The 17,173-nt window shown below is 41.8% G+C and overlaps 1 protein-coding gene across 4 annotated transcripts in view; it reads left to right on the forward strand.

Moving 5' to 3' along the window:
* The window catches only part of RAB43 (RAB43, member RAS oncogene family), a 47,616-nt gene that overhangs the window by 12,779 nt on the left and 17,664 nt on the right, over positions 1-17,173 (forward strand). The window contains exons 2-4 of one of the 4 annotated variants that reach the window (XR_007243772.1): positions 469-652; positions 2,025-8,388; positions 8,610-11,202. Coding sequence is in view for 3 of the 4 variants with exons in the window: in XM_048487756.1 (XP_048343713.1) it covers positions 469-652; positions 2,025-2,275 (435 nt within the window). In the remaining variant the exon portion in view is untranslated. Of the gene's footprint in view, positions 1-468; positions 653-2,024; positions 11,203-17,173 lie in introns of those variants that run through there. The other 3 variants (XM_048487756.1, XM_048487757.1, XM_048487758.1) reach the window with 3 other exon arrangements.

The following is a 17,173-nucleotide window of genomic DNA, read 5'->3' on the forward strand; positions in this document are numbered from 1 at the left end:
GTTGAAGAGAAAAGAGCTGTGTGTTCTTTTGCATCTGATAATTCCTCTATCACAGGCTCTTATTTTTATTTATTTATTTAATTTAATACACCGCCCCATCCCCGAAGGGCTCTGGGCGGTGTACAACATAAAACCACAAATAAAAACATAATACAAAACTTCCAGAAATATAATAAACAACGATTATGTCCTAAAATGGCCTCCCACCTAAAACCTAATCCTCCTAGGAGGGGGAGGGAGAGGGAGAGGTTTAAAAAGAAACCCACACAAAAGCACACTGTGATGGCATAGCCCACCTTAGGTTTTACCCATTGGCGGATCCCAACCTGCCAGTCAACCAATATGTCTGAGGTTGGAATGAATGTGTTATAGGCCTTTCTGCAACAGGACAATGATTTTACCTGAGATGTATGAGGAGTTCCTTATGAATAAGGAAGTGGCACCTAACTACTTTCTTGTTTTGTTCAGTTGCAGATCTGGGATACGGCTGGCCAGGAAAGGTTTAGGACCATCACCCAGAGTTATTACCGAAGCGCCAATGGAGCTATCCTAGCCTATGACATCAGCAAAAGGGGTTCTTTCCAGTCTATTCCTCGCTGGATCGAGGATGTGAGAAAGTACGCTGGCTCCAATATAGTTCAGTTGCTAATTGGTAAGTGTATGAAATGGCTTCATTTTTGGATGTATCAAAAATACGAGTCACCTTTCAGAAGGAGAATATTTTTTCCTTAATTTCCATGAAATGTCAATTGCTGACTGGCTATAGACATCAGGCGACATTTGGATTCCAGTCCATAAGGTCACCTCAAAGCATTTTTGTTTTTCAGAGTGAGCTGATTCAGGATTCCTTTAAAAAAGTTGTTTTGAAATACGTTTTCAAGTATCCAGCATTCATATAATTAAAGAAAGCCAGGTTGTGCTTTTGCAGCTCTGCTGGGATCTGGTTTTACAGTTTGTGCTATCCTATACAGCAGCAGTAGACTTTAAGCCTTTGAATAGGATGGGCAGCTTTTGAAATCAGATGCATTCATAATTTGTGGTATTGGCTATTGGCCTACTCCAGCATTCCCTAGCAAGGTGCCTGTGGGCACCATGGTGCCTGCAGATACTTCCCTTGACAAGTTTTTCAGAAAGTGAGTGGAGCCATTGTATGGCAGGGCTTGTGACTGGATCCTGTCATTCAAATAAAAGGGTTTTCCATGACTGCAAAGTGGCAAGGGTGTTACTGTATTTGACACCATCTCCTGTGGCAGGTGTTGTAGCAATCATTTTGGATTCCTGCACAACCATGTGGATTGGTGCTCTCTACTCCCTTTCAATATTCTGTTGGTGCTTATAAGCTTGAAAAGGTTGTGGAGTCCTGGACTACTCTGTACAGCTCAAAATGCTAAATTAGACCTACACTGTTGTTTTTCTCTCTCTCTCTCTCTCTCTCTCTCTCTCTCTCTCTCTCTCTCTCTCTCTCTCTCTCTGTTCTTGTGCCATTTATTGATTATATGATCAGTTGATGTAAATTTTTGTAATGTAGATTATCATGCTTTTATTAGTCCCAGAGAAAGCCAGTAATGTGACCCTGCTGGTAGAGGAACATTAGATCTTTTTTTGGAGCATGCGGAACTAATCCATGTAAATTACTATATGAAGGAGTCTGCTTGTCAACAGTGTATGTCGTCCTGCAAAGCTGTAATAGACCTTGTTTTGAATAGCTTGGACAGCTTATGAAATTGTAAATCCAAAGTACAAATATTATGTTTTGCAGTGGCTCAGATCTCTTCATCCTTCCTCCACAGCTTCTGTCAGCTTCCACTTTCTGCTGCTCTTTCTCATCTCCAAGATAACAGTGGCATCTCATCTCCAACCTGGTTACTTTCTTCAGCTTTGGGTCCCGCTGCTCTCCAAGCACAGTTCCATGGGTCCCTGCTGTCCTTTCTCCTTTTTCTTAAGCTCCCCTAGCTGAACACTTTCCCTGACCTCAGGAGTTGCATTAAAAATTAATCTGTAAACAATTCCACTTTCTCCGCCAGGAAACAAGTCTGACCTAAGTGACCTTCGGGAAGTTCAGCTAGAGGAAGCTCAGAGTCTGGCTGAACACTATGATATCATCTGTGCCATAGAGACTTCTGCGAAGGACTCCAGCAATGTGGAGGAAGCGTTTGTGAAGATGGCAACGGAGCTCATGATGAGGCACGGAGGCCCCATGTTCAGTGAACAAAACACAGACAACATCAAACTTGACAGCAAGGACATAGTAGAAGGATGGGGGTGTGGCTGCTGATACAGCTTAAGATTGCCCTCATTTTTTTACTGGAATTTAGAGGATACCCTTCTTTCACACACACATGCTCCCTTCCATACTGCATAATGCAACAGCAGTATCCTCTTCTGCAGGCGCAGTGTTTTTGTAGGTTAGACAATAACATATAAGGATGTTTCTTAAATTGAAAGGACTTTGTTGTATAGACCTGAAAATCAACCCTCCATGACCATTACCGTCTATCACCAGAGTCTTTTCAGAGGAATGTGAGCAATTTGAAAGTAACTTGCATAGAGGGAAGCAGGTGGGATTTATTTGTATGAAAATGTCTGAACAACAAATTGCTGTCTTGCCATAGCTGAAGTTGTACCATCGTCTCGTTGTCTTTTCAGTGATGATACCACTTCTGTTTTTAGGCTTGTGAGAGTTACCGCTGCCTCTTTAAATTCTCAACATTCCACCAAGAATCAGAAACTGCACAGGGTCACAGAGTTTCTCTGCACAGATGTTTCAAGTATCAAATACTTGAATGTTTTTAATACAGGTCAAAGCAGCTGACATTTGCCAGCAATGAGGAACCCCCACAGAAATTATATTTTCCTAGACATTAAAGTGCTACATTTGGGGTAGGGTTACTTAATACAGCTGGAGAACAATCACCTGGACATATTTTTTCCTAATGTTTTTCAAATGAAGAGGGAACTCATGGGTGACTAATCCATTTTATTGCCACCTCTGTACATTGGATCCTAAATGCACTTTATTGCATCTAAGTCCCTTTGATCTCAGTAATACAATCTTGGGATAAAATTCACTGGGCTCTCTTCCCAGTAAATAAATTTTAGGCTTTTAAATTTGTTCATCATTGCTTGTTCAATTCTTCTTGACATTAGTGATGTAAACTTTAATTCCCAGTTCAACATTCACATCCAGCATTATGAGAAAGGAGATGTCTTGGATAACTTTTTTAAGCCATCTGCAACTTTATTTGCTGTAATACATCTCACCAGTTCCTTGGCTACTTGTGGTTTCACACACTGAGTATGAATGTTGCTGCTTGACTGTTTTCTGCATGGGATGTCATCCTTACTAGAGCTTCTTCCTGTAACTTTACCTGTGCATCGCTCTTGGGAAAGAAACTGCCAGTAGACAGCGGGGTGAAGTCGGGGTCTTCAGATAATTTTGATCATCGAACAATCATCTATCATTTGGTCTCTGCTGAGCAGTTTTGTTTAGAAGTTGCTGTTTCATAATTATGTAGAAATAGCTGCATAGTTAGGTGTGGGCAATGCTACTAACTTTTCCTGAAGTAACCTACCTATAAATCGTATAGTAGTTGCCTGCTTCAGAAATTGGCTTGTGAGTTCTTCACATTTTGTGGTTTGGGAAAGGACAATCTTATTTAGATCCCTCCCTTCATTTTCATAATCCCGCTCAAATCAATGGCACTTACCCCTTAGGAAAGTGTTCTTAAGATTGCACTGCCAGTCTGTGCAGGAAAAGCCCTTACTGGTGATAAGAAGTCTACAGTTTGTTCATCAGACCAAGGGAGCTCAGTTTGATCAAGGAGCCTTAATCCAACAGAAGAGCAGTTTATGCTGGAGGAAGCCTTCAAACTGGGTAGAATGGGAGGATAAGGGTAGGATCTACCTGGCTATTTCTGCTCAGCATATTTAACTTGAATAATCTTGGTAGATGCTTGAGGTTAAATTTATGTCTGTAACTTTAAAAGTGCAGGTGTTGCCCACAGTTTCTGTTTTGAAGCATCTGAAAACTAGAAAAAGAAGACAATTAGCCCCATCCAGGTGGCCAGCCATGGCTGTGTTTCCCCACTGCTCACACAGAGACTTCCCCATGGTGTGGGGAGGCTTGCAAAATGAAAAAGCCTCTCCACTGCAGAGAAGTCTCCATGGGGCTCAGTAGACTTATTCCACTTTTTCAGCGGCTTAAGTCTAAAGTATTGGCCACTGGCATAAGGTGACAAATGGCTGGGAAGAAGCCAACTAACATTGGCTCCTCCCCTGACCCCGCCCCGGCCTGCTACACTAGTGGAAGGGTGCTGGGATACTGGTGCCACATCCAGTGCTGTGTCCTAGTACTGGAGAGGGCCAGGGCAGCTGCACGCTGGAGGATTCACTCCTCCACTGGGGCAAGGCGGGCAAATCTGCCAGTGTGGCCATCCACCGCTCTTATGGGTGGATTCAGCCCTCCCACCCTTTGGATGGGGCTGAAAAGTGTGACAATTTTAAGCCAGGATTTCTGTGCTTAGCTGATGATACCTTGAAATAGCCTTTCCTAACATGCTGAATGCCATCTGAAAAATAGGACTCCTGCATCTGGACTCCCAAAAGTTACTGCTCAGGTTATGAAAGTAACATGTCTATCTTGCAATATCACACCAGTCCTATTTATAATTTTTTTTTGGCTTACACTTTTTATTTTAAAATAAAGGCTTTAATTTCAGGGTTTATAAAGGCAAAATGTATAAGGGGACTTAATTTCAAGATAGGGTTATCTTTACAACCGTGTTATACATGGAAATGCAGGGGAAGGTGTGATTGGGAGATTTTGTTTCTAAGCAGCGCTTTGTATGCTCCGATCTGGACAGCCCAGTCTAGCCTGATCTCGCCAGATCTCAGAAGTTAAGCAGGGCCAGCCCTTGTAAGAATTTGGATGGGAGATGTCCAATGAATGCCAGGATCATGACATGGAGCCAGGCTATGGCAAGCCCCCTCCAAATGTCTCCTGCCTTGAAAATCCTATGGGTTGCCATAAGTCAATTGTGATTTGATGGCAGGCACGCACGCACGCACGCACGCACGCACGCACACACACACACACACACAGCACTTTGAGCCTCACTTCTTCTGGGTCTTCTGTAGCCAAAACACTGACTGACGGCCAGTAACTCATCACTGCATGTGGAGTGATAGAGAGCTTCAGTGTTTCCCTTGGCTGAATATTTCCATTAAACAGAAATGTTTGGACTGCAAAGGCACTGCCATTTCAAAGCAGTGGAAGGTGCTGAACAGTAGTGCTTCCTGGTCTGCCCATAGGTCAGATCCTGAGCTGATTTGCCTGTGCAGGAAATTTCCACATTAGAGCCACTCTTTGTTCAGAGCTGTAGGCTGTAAGGGTCTCCTTCTGTTATCTCTCGGTAGAACAGATGCCATTATCTGTTTAGAGTCATTTTGATTCTGACAACTGGTGCACCTTTTAGAAAATTATTTTGTCAGTTCCTATATTTTGGGATAATATTTTTGATTGTGCTATTTATTTAGGATTTCCACTGTTTATGTAAGCAGGATTTCTGCTTGCAGGACTGCGGTTGCGAGCAATTCAAAAACAAACCCCAGGAACCGCATTATATTTTTTCTGGAGTTAACTCTTTGCTCTAAAATCATGCATATTTCAAAATGAGCCTGTTCAAGCTGAATAAACTGCTGCAGTTTGTATTGTGATGTGGACTGGTTAGGAATGAGCAGTTCACCCTCAGAGTTTTATCCAAGTTCTGTTTCCATTCAAGTCCTTGGAGCCCTTGCTGTACAGGGCTGAGTTTCACTTCAAGGGTTCAAATTTTCTCCAAGCTGTTTTGAGAAGATCATGTGAGGGCTTGTGGGACATTGTTAAGAAAGTGAAGCCTAGCTTTTGTGACACCTGCTGCTAACATAAACAGATTTGAGATCAGATTATCAGAGAGCAATGCCAACTTATTTTGCTTTCCCATTTTGACCTATCTAGTGGCACCTTTGAAAGTGGATGTCTGGTTCAAAGACATGAATTGTGAACATAGACCAAGAAAAATGGCAGCTGTCGAAGCGATCAGTGTTGGTGTGACACTTTGCTTTTAAGCATTTTAGAAAAACTGATAATGATAAGGAGTGTTTCCAGTGAGGAAAGTATATCTGTGCGCTTGGGTGGAGCAGAGGTTCCTTTCCAAGAGCACTGTGATCTGGACTTCAGCCTGATGCCCCGCAAGGTTATGGTGGAGATAGTAATAATGGACACATGCGGGCTGGTGACTGTGACAGGGCTTATCATGCACCAGGGTGGGAGGGAAGGCCTAGATACCCTGTTTCCCCGAAAGTAAGACATCGCCTGAAAATAAGACGTAGTAGAGGTTTTGCTGAAGTGCTAAATATAAAGCATCCCCCGAAAGTAAAACATAGCAAAGTTTTTGTTTGGAAGCATGCCTGTCGACCAGAACATGCAGCTCAGAAATGTAGGAATGCTTCTTATAACGCAAGAGGGAGTTCATCTCTCAAATGGTCATTTCCACTGGAGGTCTAAAAATAAGTTTGCAGATTCAGGGGCTGGAAAACACAGATTTATTTGTAGCAAAGCAATCACATTCAGCATCCCTTTCCCCTTCGTCACCTCAGGACTGCTTCATGCAAGCCTTTGATATTGCAGTGATGTGATACTTATTGCTAATTGACAGTTGAAATGGTGGCAGGGTAACTAGTGAGTTGCTTTGTTCCATAGTCAGATCATCAGTTAACTTATAGAAGCTGCCACGTGTAGATGATCTGTAGAGTCTGCTTAGTCTAGTGTAGTTACTAAAATACATTGAGGCCTCAATCCTATGCACAATTATCTGTAAGTCCTACTGAGCTTTGGGGTGTTGCTTCTGAGTAGACCCGGTTAGGGTTGCTCCGAGAATTCCCATAGAATTCCATTGCCTGTATGTAGCTTTTTTCACAGTACTATTAACAGTACAGTTCATTTGACATAAGAATAGATCAGATTTTAAATTAGAATTCAACACATTTATATGCCCTGTAAAAATACCAAAGACATACAAAGTGGAAGAGGAGGATTGATTCATCTGAATTTTCAAGTACAGAACTTGGGCTCAATAGGAACAGTTTCAGATATACCAGTTACAGCACTAGATTTTTATGCTGATATTGGATGATGAATTGTATGAAAAACCATCCTCAGACTTGAGGCTGCTTCAAACATGCCAGACTTCATTTACAAGAAGCACATTTTGTGGTTTATATTATGTGCAAGAAGCCTTATGTATTGCACAGAACTTTGACCATTTGAACACAACTCCAAAATAGATTGCATCGTGTTTTACCTTTAAAATTGTGTTTTTTGTACCAGAGTGTGTTTTTAAAAACAAAGTTTAAAAATTCTCTTAAGATTAGATCTTGTTTGTGCCCAAATTAACTTGGTTGTCTTGTTGTGTACGTGTGCAGTGATGCACATCAAGTGAGTGATTTGGTAGCATGTGACTGGAGTTTGTGGCATAAGCATTAGCAAACTGTTTATTAGTAGTTGAACATTAACTAGACTTTCAGAAGGACTGCTGAGAGTTTTAGACTGAGTTCTGTTCATAGCTCAGCCTTCAAACAATGTCTTGTGTAGCAATTGTGTGTGTTTCAGAATTTTCAGTGCAAGGCTATATATTATAGAAAATGTAAAAAACTGATTTGGTTTTTTTACTGGCAAGATAAAATCTCATTCTTGTGATAAAGCAAAAAAAAATACAACCTCTGGAAATTATGGATTTTTTAGGTGTTATGTGGAGAGTAATCAGCCACATAAATACTACTTTTCAAATAGTAGTTTTTTGGGTCTTGGGGTGGGGGGTGTTGTTTTACAATAGCCAGCCTAAGAACCTGTTGGCAAAGTTCATTCTAATACATAGTCTATGCAAATATTTGTTAGTGCTAAATTTTTATTCAGCATAGTGCCTTCAAAGGAATAACAAAAAATGGTAGTACTGGAAACATGTAGGCATGGGCACCTACTTATGGTGCTCCTGATTTTAACAGCGAACTAGGTTGGATGTTTGTAGAAACAAACATTGACACAATGTTGCAATTTTTCTGAGTCAGGGGAAGTCCTGGAAGTTCTTGCTCCTCCTAAAGGGAGACTTAGCCTTGGCTTCCATCTCACCCAGCCTTTTTTTTTTTTTTTACAATCAGCAAAGCCATCCTAATGTATCACCTTTGCTATAAATGTTGGGTGTTGTGGCATGTCTCTCTGCTGCTATTCTGGTGGCTTTGGAAACTAGACAGTGCAGGAGAAGGACAAGCTTCCTCTCTCCTTCCTGTTTGTGTCTGCTTGCCTTTCCTTCTCCACCCAGTCTTTTCTGGGTCTATGAAGGGCTTCTGTTTCTGGTGGCAGCATCAGAACACGTTCCCTTGGTTGTTGCAGTTTCTGAGTTGTTCAGATGGCCAGAAGGTTTTTTTGGGGGGGTGGGGGGGTTGTACAATAGCCTATGAACATGTTGAAGAAAATCTGTAAAGTGAAGAACAGATAAAAGAAAGGAAATGACGCCAAATATGAATGGGGTTGAGTAGATGGTAACATACTTGGACATAAATTGTTGGGAAATCAGGGGGCTACTTACTCACACATATTTAAGACTGTGGAGTAATCACCTCACTGCACTTCAACCCTAGATTCTTCTAATTTGTACAGCTAGTAAGGACTCTTACAGGGGATAGTACATTTTGAGACAATCTGGAAGGCTTAGATATGGTCTCTGAAAATATCTGCACTGTTATTTTAGCTTCTCTAATTTGTAGGTCAAGAAATACACTGCATGAATGGTTCACATGCATGCTTCTGTATTGTTACTACACAGAAGCATCTTACTGAGGTACAAATAACATTTTGACATGGGGCATTTTAAGTAAAACGGTATGTTTTTCCCTCTGAGACAACACCTCTCACCTTTCCTTTTGCAACAGAGGAAAACTCCACTGGCTCTTTTGTTAAGTTTTCATTCTTGGTGGACAGTTAACAAACAACACTCCCTAAATGAGCCTATGCAGCCCCAATCCCTTGAGAGAGGTCTGCTTTCAGCAGCAATCATGTGTGCATTACCTGGTTTAGTGAATCAGGAACGATATGGATAGATCAGTGCTCCATGGCATCTGCATTGTGAAGAATATCCTCCAATGCTAGTCCCTATTCTGCTACAATGCCAATAGGAATATGGATCTCTGCTGTCTCAGGCAAAGGTGCATGTTTCTGTTTCTAGATCAGGTTGTTGGAATATTGCTGTGTGAGTTGTGCATTTGAAGTCCTTAAAACAACCATGTGAAATGCTGTAGTTAAAAAAATGGAGAAACACTGAAAAACTTCAGTATCAAAATTCAGGACAAAGTGGCTCCCCTGAGCTGCTTCACACACTAAAGAAGATATCTTTATGTCAAAAAGCTGTATCTTGAAAAAGAAAGGCAGAAGTGAAACAGATGTGAACTTCCAGTTGTGCGACAAGCACAACAATAATCTAAAAATAGAGGCTCCAGTCCAAAGAAAGCTAGTAATGCCTAAGGCAGCAGTACAGTTAAGTGTCTGCCCCAGTGAAATCAGTGGTGCTTCCAAAAGCTATTCATTTAGAATTGTGCTTCAAGCTAGAATGAAATCATTGGGACAAAGTTATCCGTAGCAGTAATGGGCAAACTCCCTGTGGCTCAGATCATAACCAAATCACCAGATGACATGCAGAATTTGTGAACATTCAACAAAGATGGTTTTCTGTTAAGAGGTTTAAATTTGCTTTGTTGTTTTGCATGTCCTACTTTTTACACTGCTACCTGGGAATTGGTAGTGTAGATGCAAGACAAGCTTAAGAGTCTTGCCTAGGCAAATATGTGATGTACCTTTCCTCCTCCCTGTGTACATCACAACAGCTTACCCATGTTACCAGCATTGTGGTGGTGGCCAAAGAGGCGGTGGCAGCAGCAGCTTTTGTGGTGGTTTAATTAAATTTCCAAACTGTTCACGCTAGTTATAGTATGATCAATTATGGGTTTATAGCAATCAACTTCTGAGCATGTACCAAGAGTGGTTACCGGTTCAATACATCTTTTTTTATTTTTAATGAAGTAATTCGTTCAGGGCGGAAGGGCTTGCCTTGAGATAAAGTATCAGACGGGGTAGTTTTTAATGTTATTTTCACAACTTTGTGATATTACTAGTGACAGCCCCCTTATGTTCCAGAGATCATAGCAGACATTGCGTGTGACTTGCTTTTAGGTGGGTTACATAAGTGTATGGACAGTTACTTATAATTCAAATAGCCTCCCTAGTTCAACTTATGTTCAATGGCTTAATTGTATGTGATGCTCTATTGCATAGTAAGTTCATTCTCTGCTTGGCTGATTGACCATTGTCCACTCCCTATCTCCCCTCTTTCCACCCATAAACCTGTATAGTGATGCAATCCATTCCTTTCTGTAAAAAATGGCTTCCTTTGGCCTTCAAGACATAGCCTGAACGTATAATTTGTAGAAAAGCTCAACCGTGTTAGAGACTGCAGTGGCGTGGATTCAGTTCTGTGTTTGCAGGTACAGGCTGGGATCTAGTAGAACTAATGTCTTAACATTATTTTTGAAAGAGGAAGTTACTTTTAAAGAAATCAGTAGTGCTGAATACTGGTTCAGTCTTTGGAGGTTCCTCATATGCTGTGCTGTCAGTGGCTTTACCTGCTCTGCAATAGTGCCTCGCTTCTGAAAATGGGTGGGTAGAAAATCTTGTGTCCCAGGGACATACAGTTTCCACTAGCTGTAACGAAAAGGCCTGGCTCTAATTCATATTGAATTCACTCACTTCATTCCAAAAGGACTTCAGGCTTTGAAGAACTCCAGTGTTACTGAAGTGTTATGCATTTTCTAGAACTGTTTTATTGCTTCTAATAATCAAGGCTTCCGGGAACAGTCACAGAGCCCATCTTACTGATCACTGGCCACATCTTGTTTTTCTAAGCCAAGTGTTTTCCAGAGGAGGGGGAATGCAAGATGACAAGGGAACAAAGCTTGCATACAATAGTCAATTTTGATATTTTACTGTTGCCTATTTATGAATTTATATAAAAATATTTTTAAAAACTATGAAATGTACTTTTTGTAAATTTTAGCAATGTCTGTAGCAAATACAGTGTACTGTGCATAATTAAAATTAAAAGGGGCATTTGACTACTACCAGTGTGTTTATTGGCTATATGTTTCACAACCACTGTGTCAATCTTCACCAAGCATTCAAAATTGAATAACAAGTCAAAAGAACAAAATTCTCCTCAAATTAGTGATTTTGCCATTTTACTTTGAAAATCCTAAATTGTCCTTTTCATAGGAGGCAATCCATAGTGAGCATCAGAGTTGCAGCTGTGCACCAGGAATTGGGGAGTGTTTCCACAAGCCTTGGTGCTCACACCCACGCTCCCTTCAAGTTGGAACCTAAAATGGCCCTGTGGGAGACAGAAGGACTCCTGCTCACACAAAGGGGAGCCTGTAATTTGTGCAGAACCCTCACTCGAGATGCTGCCCTGCACTTTACAGCAGACAGGGAGGTTGGAAATATTCCTTCCACAAGATAATCTGAGCCTATATACAACCTTTAGAGAGCCAGCATGGGGTAGTGATTAAAGGACTAGGATCTAGGAAGCCTGGGTTCAAATCCTCACATAATGGAAGCTGGCTAGGTGACCTTGTGCCAGTCGTACACTCTCAGCCTGGCTTGAATTTGGATGGGAAACCTACAAGGAATATTAGGTGCATGTCTCTTGCGTTGAAAATCCTACAGGATTGCCATAAATCAGATGTGACTTTATGGCAAACCCCACAATTTCCCATTATTGTATGAAATCCCTTGATGGCAAAAAGTCATAATTTCACACTATTGGAACATGCACCTTTGTAGAAAGGCAGAAAGTACTGAGACAAACTGCACTCTTAAAAAAAAAGGTCAGTCTTGAATTAAGATTTCCATGGCTGAAACAGACTTTAGTGAAACTCATCTGATTACTGTGTTCATAATTTACCACACAAGCCTGCATTTGCCTCCCACTGGAGATACATATAACACTTCTCTGCTCTATTGCAGGTCAGGCTGCAGTAGCTCTTTACATTTGCCAGTGCTTTCATCCTCTAAAAGCTTAGCGGAACATGAAAGAGACAGACCTCCTTCGGGATCTAGGATGCTATTTTTGAAAACCTATGACTGACAGACTTCTAAATATTTTAAGAAATCCCTCTGCTGTTTTTCTTTAAAGCTCTTAGAGAATACTGGGAAAAGGAACCAGAAATGTAAAATGCCTGACTCCTCTTTAACCTTACTTGCAAATGACTGCTATAAAAGATAAGATGATTTGGGATTTTCAAGCAGTTTCCAGAATCCTAGGGATAAAGAAGAAAGTGATAGTAAAATCAAGCAAGAGTACCATAAAGCTATTCAACACATTTGTAGAAAAAAAGCATACATGTTGATTTAGAAACATTATACACTCCTCGTGTAAATACAGGTACTGAATTATTTTCTTAAATTACAGCATTAATAAAACTGAATGTAAGTTTGAGTGAGTGTATGAAGATGGGATCACAAGGGGTAAAAATCCTGCCTCCCTTATGCCCAAAGGCCAAAAATGTTCTCTAATTCTCCTAGGATTTTCTTTTTCTCTGATCTTCACCGCTGGTTTGCTATAGGAGACTATTTTGAAATTACTCCACCCTTGGTTGGTTGAGTGTCATTGGATTGTATGTTTTATTGTATACTAGCAGGGCACCCAAGCTTCGCTACGCATACTTCATCACAGGCTCTTTATGAATTTTGGGGTGACATTCAGCATACTTCTTTACAGCCTGTTTTGGACTTTGGGGTGACATGCAGCATATTTCCTCACAGCCTGGACGGATGGGTTTGTTTTCGCAGCTTTCTGTAGTAGTCTTTTTCTAATGCAATGTGTTATTGCTCTCTTTCACCTGGTGGGCTCCAGAAGACATCATTTGGAAGCAGCCGTTGTATTTTCGGGATGCAAAAAGGAAGTGTTCTGCCATTGGATGCTGATGAGTGAGAAGGCTGTGAAGAGGTTCAGGGAAGGGTTGAAGGGCAGGGAGCTGGACTGTACCGCCACTGCAGCACATTCCTGGGGACTCATTCTGCCACTTCAGAGCATGACACCAAGCACAGGGTGATCAGAGGCCGAGAGCAATAAACTTTTCTCCACAGTAAGCAATCTGATGTCCTTATGCAAAAACCGACAAATGTTTAGTAGTCCAAGGTGATAATGTGGTTTGTGATCTATTTTGATAGTATTTGGATGTAGCGGTGTTGTTAACGTGAGTATGGGTGGAGGAGTACTTTTTCACAGCCTGTCTGTGGACTGATGGGGTGACATTCAGCATACTTTTTTGCAATCTGTTTGTGAAATTTGGGGTGACATGCAGCATATTTCCTCACAGCCTGTCTGTGGACTGATGGGTTTGTTTTCAAATAGGTTCACATGCGTTGTGGAGGGTGCAGTTGGTGAAGGACATGAAGCTGGTGGTGTTGAACTGTCATCCTTAGAATGTTTGTGCAGCATGTCTGTGGACTGAGGGGCTGGCTTGCCCTTAGAATGTTCGCACAGATGGCCAGAGATGAGCAGTTCAAACAGTAAATCGGCAATAAATCGAGTGAAAGTGATATTTTGGGAAATCCTTTCTTAGTGAGCACCTGGAGTACGTAAGGAACAGGTGTGCCAAATTTAATGTGTGTGGCTTCGGTGGTTTTTGAGGTCTGTTGATGAGTCGGTGAGTGAGTGGTATTTCGCGTTTATATATATAGATACTGGATGAGTTTTATTGTAAATGTAAATTTATTATATGTTAGAAGCTGCTCTGAGCCCACTGTGGCAGAGAATGAAGAAAAAATCAAACAAAAAAATAACCTGGGGATTCTCTTCAGTTGTCCCACCCTGTGCCTCTTTAAAATAAATGTATATCTGAATTGGCTTAGGGAACTGAGGTGATACTCTCCTCAACTCTTTCTCTGTTTTACCTCAGACAACCACACGAGGGGTTTTTTCAAAGTTTCACAAGAATGTTATTAAACATCTCAAGGGAATAGCATAGGAAGGAATATTGGTAATAAGGAAAGAAGCAGTTTTATTTTCAGGTATGAAGATCTTTCCATAGTTCAGCACAAATGGTGTTTGGTTAATTGTTAAGATAGTTAGTCACAGAGTTTGGGGCAGTCCAATCCACATCCCAAGGTGGGAAGGGTCGGCGCCAGTGCTCTGCCACCCTGCCACCTCCAGAGGGCTTTCCAGCAGTGCAAGGAGGCAGAGAATAGGGAAAAAAAAACAACCCACAGTGGAAAGCCCTGAGTTCTGGGCCATAGCATGCCTGGCTGCAAAGCCTGGGTGGATGCCAACTAACATCAGCTCCACCCCGGGAATGCCCAACCCATCCCCACCCTCACACTGGTGTCCAATTGGATGCCAGTGTCACTTCGAAACAGTGACCATTTCCAGCTTTCACCACCATGAAGCTGAGGGGCAGCCGGTTGCCAGCATTCTTGTCCTCTCTGCTGCTGTGGGTGCCCCTTATACTGGCAGAAGGAGCAAAGATGCCAGCATGAGGCTGTGCCACAATCTGAGCAACAATTTGCCTCCCCTCTTTGGATGGGGCCATTAGTGTTTTAAAAGATTATAGACTTTCAAGACTTCACAGATTTTACCCAAGTTGGCACCCAGAGGTTCACATGTTAACTCGGGTGCCTGTTGACTATTCAGTCAAAAAGCCCTCAGTCATGACACCGTAGGTTCCCTTATTTGAACTATATACATAATTGAATACTGCCACTGTGTGAATTCAATCTTTCATTCCGTATACCTAATCTGAATAATGCTTCCAACTGCTGAAAACAAGATGAAGTCAATGAGTGAAAGAAAGTAAGATTGGTCGGAATTGACAGCCCCATAAATAGCTCTTGTTGCAATCTGCTATATTTCACAGTCTTATTCTCATTCTACTGCCTCAGCTTTTCCTTCATGGAGCTGAATTAGATCCACCACCCACCCCGCATTGCTACATTTTTTTCATTGCCAGGCTCTTTATGTTGCCTCTAATAGCTTGGCTGGACTCTTTTCTTGTACAGAAAGCCGAGCCAAGAATATTCCAAGAAGATAAACATTTCTATCCCATATGGTTGAATTTTGCCATAACCCCTGGGAGACTGTTAATCAAGTACGGTATGCATTTTCTTTTGTCAGTTTTCCACACCAGCTCTTGGACTGACTTCTTTACTCTACTGCCCTCCAATGGATAATGAGAGGAATAAATAGCAAATCCTTCCCTCCCACGCAGAGATATTTTCTGAGAGCTCAGTGCATCATTAATCTTGAATCCACAGCATTGTATACTTGGAGGTGCCTTTTGCCCGAAGTTACACACACTGGAAGATTGGTTTACTGCTCTGTTTTCAGTAGATCCGTAGAATCCTAGCCATACAACTTCAGTGTATTTCAGGCATTTCATTTGTCACTGCAAATAAGCATTTATTTATTTTTTATCTGCACATGATGGCAGAAGCTTTGGACCACATAAGGCTAAATACTTGTTTGTAACTGTGTTCAATAAATGCTTTTTTTAAAAGCACATTAAAATGCAGTATTTAACATGCAGCATTTCAGCTTTAATGACTGAATACAGAGGAAAGACCTGTGATACTGGGGAGGTCTGAGTGAAAGATTACTTCAGTTCTATCTTTTTTACTTCAGTTCTATCTCCTTTGAACAATATATTCCCCAGAAGACTTCTGCCACAATCTAGCCTTCTATATGGCTTGATATCTTTGGGAGCCAGTGGCGTAACTAGGCAAACTGGAGCCCTGGGCAAAACCTGAGTTTGATCTCTCCCCCCCAGGCGCATGCCCGGTGCAACGCGCACACACCCACCCCGGCCCCCTTGTAGCTACGCCCAGTGGCATATCTAGGCAAACTGGAGTTTGACACCCCCCATGGGCAGCCGCCTTCCCCCACCGTGACCAAGCAATGATTTTTTTACACCAGATCGTTTCAAAGTCACCATCACATTATAGAACATTCCCCAACTCACACAATAGGCCATCCCACACAGAAGAAATAATTTTTTTGAAAACATTTTCAAAATGCTTTCAAAACGTTTCATTACTGCTATGAAAACATTTTATGGTGCTGTATCCAGTTCCCCCAATTGGGGGAAACAGCATCACTTTCAATGTTATTTAAACTGGGAACCCCAGATTCTCCCTTTAAGGTGGGTTTAAGGTGGGCTCCCTAGTTTAAACAAGTGATTCTGGAATCCACCCCCAAACAGAATCATTTTCAATGGAGTTTTAACTAGGGAGCCCAGATTCTCCTTTTAAATCCATCTTAAAGAGAGAATCTGGGGTTCCCAGTTTAAACAACATTGAAAGTGATGCTATTTTGGGGTTGATTCTCCCCCACCCTGAAACAGCATCACTTTCAATGTTTAAACTGGGGACCAGATTCTCCCTTTAAATCCATGCCAAAGGGGGGGGGATTTAAAAGGAAAATTTGGGGAGATTTGGTGCTAGCAGCACCAAACTTGGTGGGGAGACTTGGTGCTAGCAGCACCAAAATTTCAGGGTATCTTTAGGAGACTCTCCTAATGATACCACCCAGGTTTGGTGAAGTTTGGTTCAGGGGGTCCAAACTTATGGATCCTCAAAGGTGTAGCCCCCATCTTCTGTTAGCTCCCATTGGAAACAATGGGTGATGGGGGCACCCCTTTGGGGAGTCCATAGCTTTGGACCCCCTGGACCAAACTTCACAAAACCTTGGTGGTATCAGTAAGATACTCTCCTGATGATACCTCTCAGGTTTGGTGAAGTTTGGTTCAGGGGGTCCAAAGTTATCGAACCTCAAAGGTGTAGCCCCCATCTCCTATTAGCTCCCATTGGAAACAATGGGGGATGGGGCACCCCCTTTGGGAGTCCATAACTTTGGACTCCCTGAACCAAACCTCACCAAACCTGGGTGATAGCAACAGGAGAATCTCCCAAAACATCCCTGAAATTGTGATGCTGCTAGCTTAAAAACTGTGCCCCCTGCAGGCCAAAAACAGAAAACCCACTAAAATACCAAAAAATGCTGAAGGAGCATCATGAGTTTCTATTTGTGTTATCATTCTT

This window comes from Sphaerodactylus townsendi, linkage group LG03 (genome assembly GCF_021028975.2).
Source record: "Sphaerodactylus townsendi isolate TG3544 linkage group LG03, MPM_Stown_v2.3, whole genome shotgun sequence".
Classification (NCBI taxonomy): domain Eukaryota; kingdom Metazoa; phylum Chordata; class Lepidosauria; order Squamata; family Sphaerodactylidae; genus Sphaerodactylus; species Sphaerodactylus townsendi.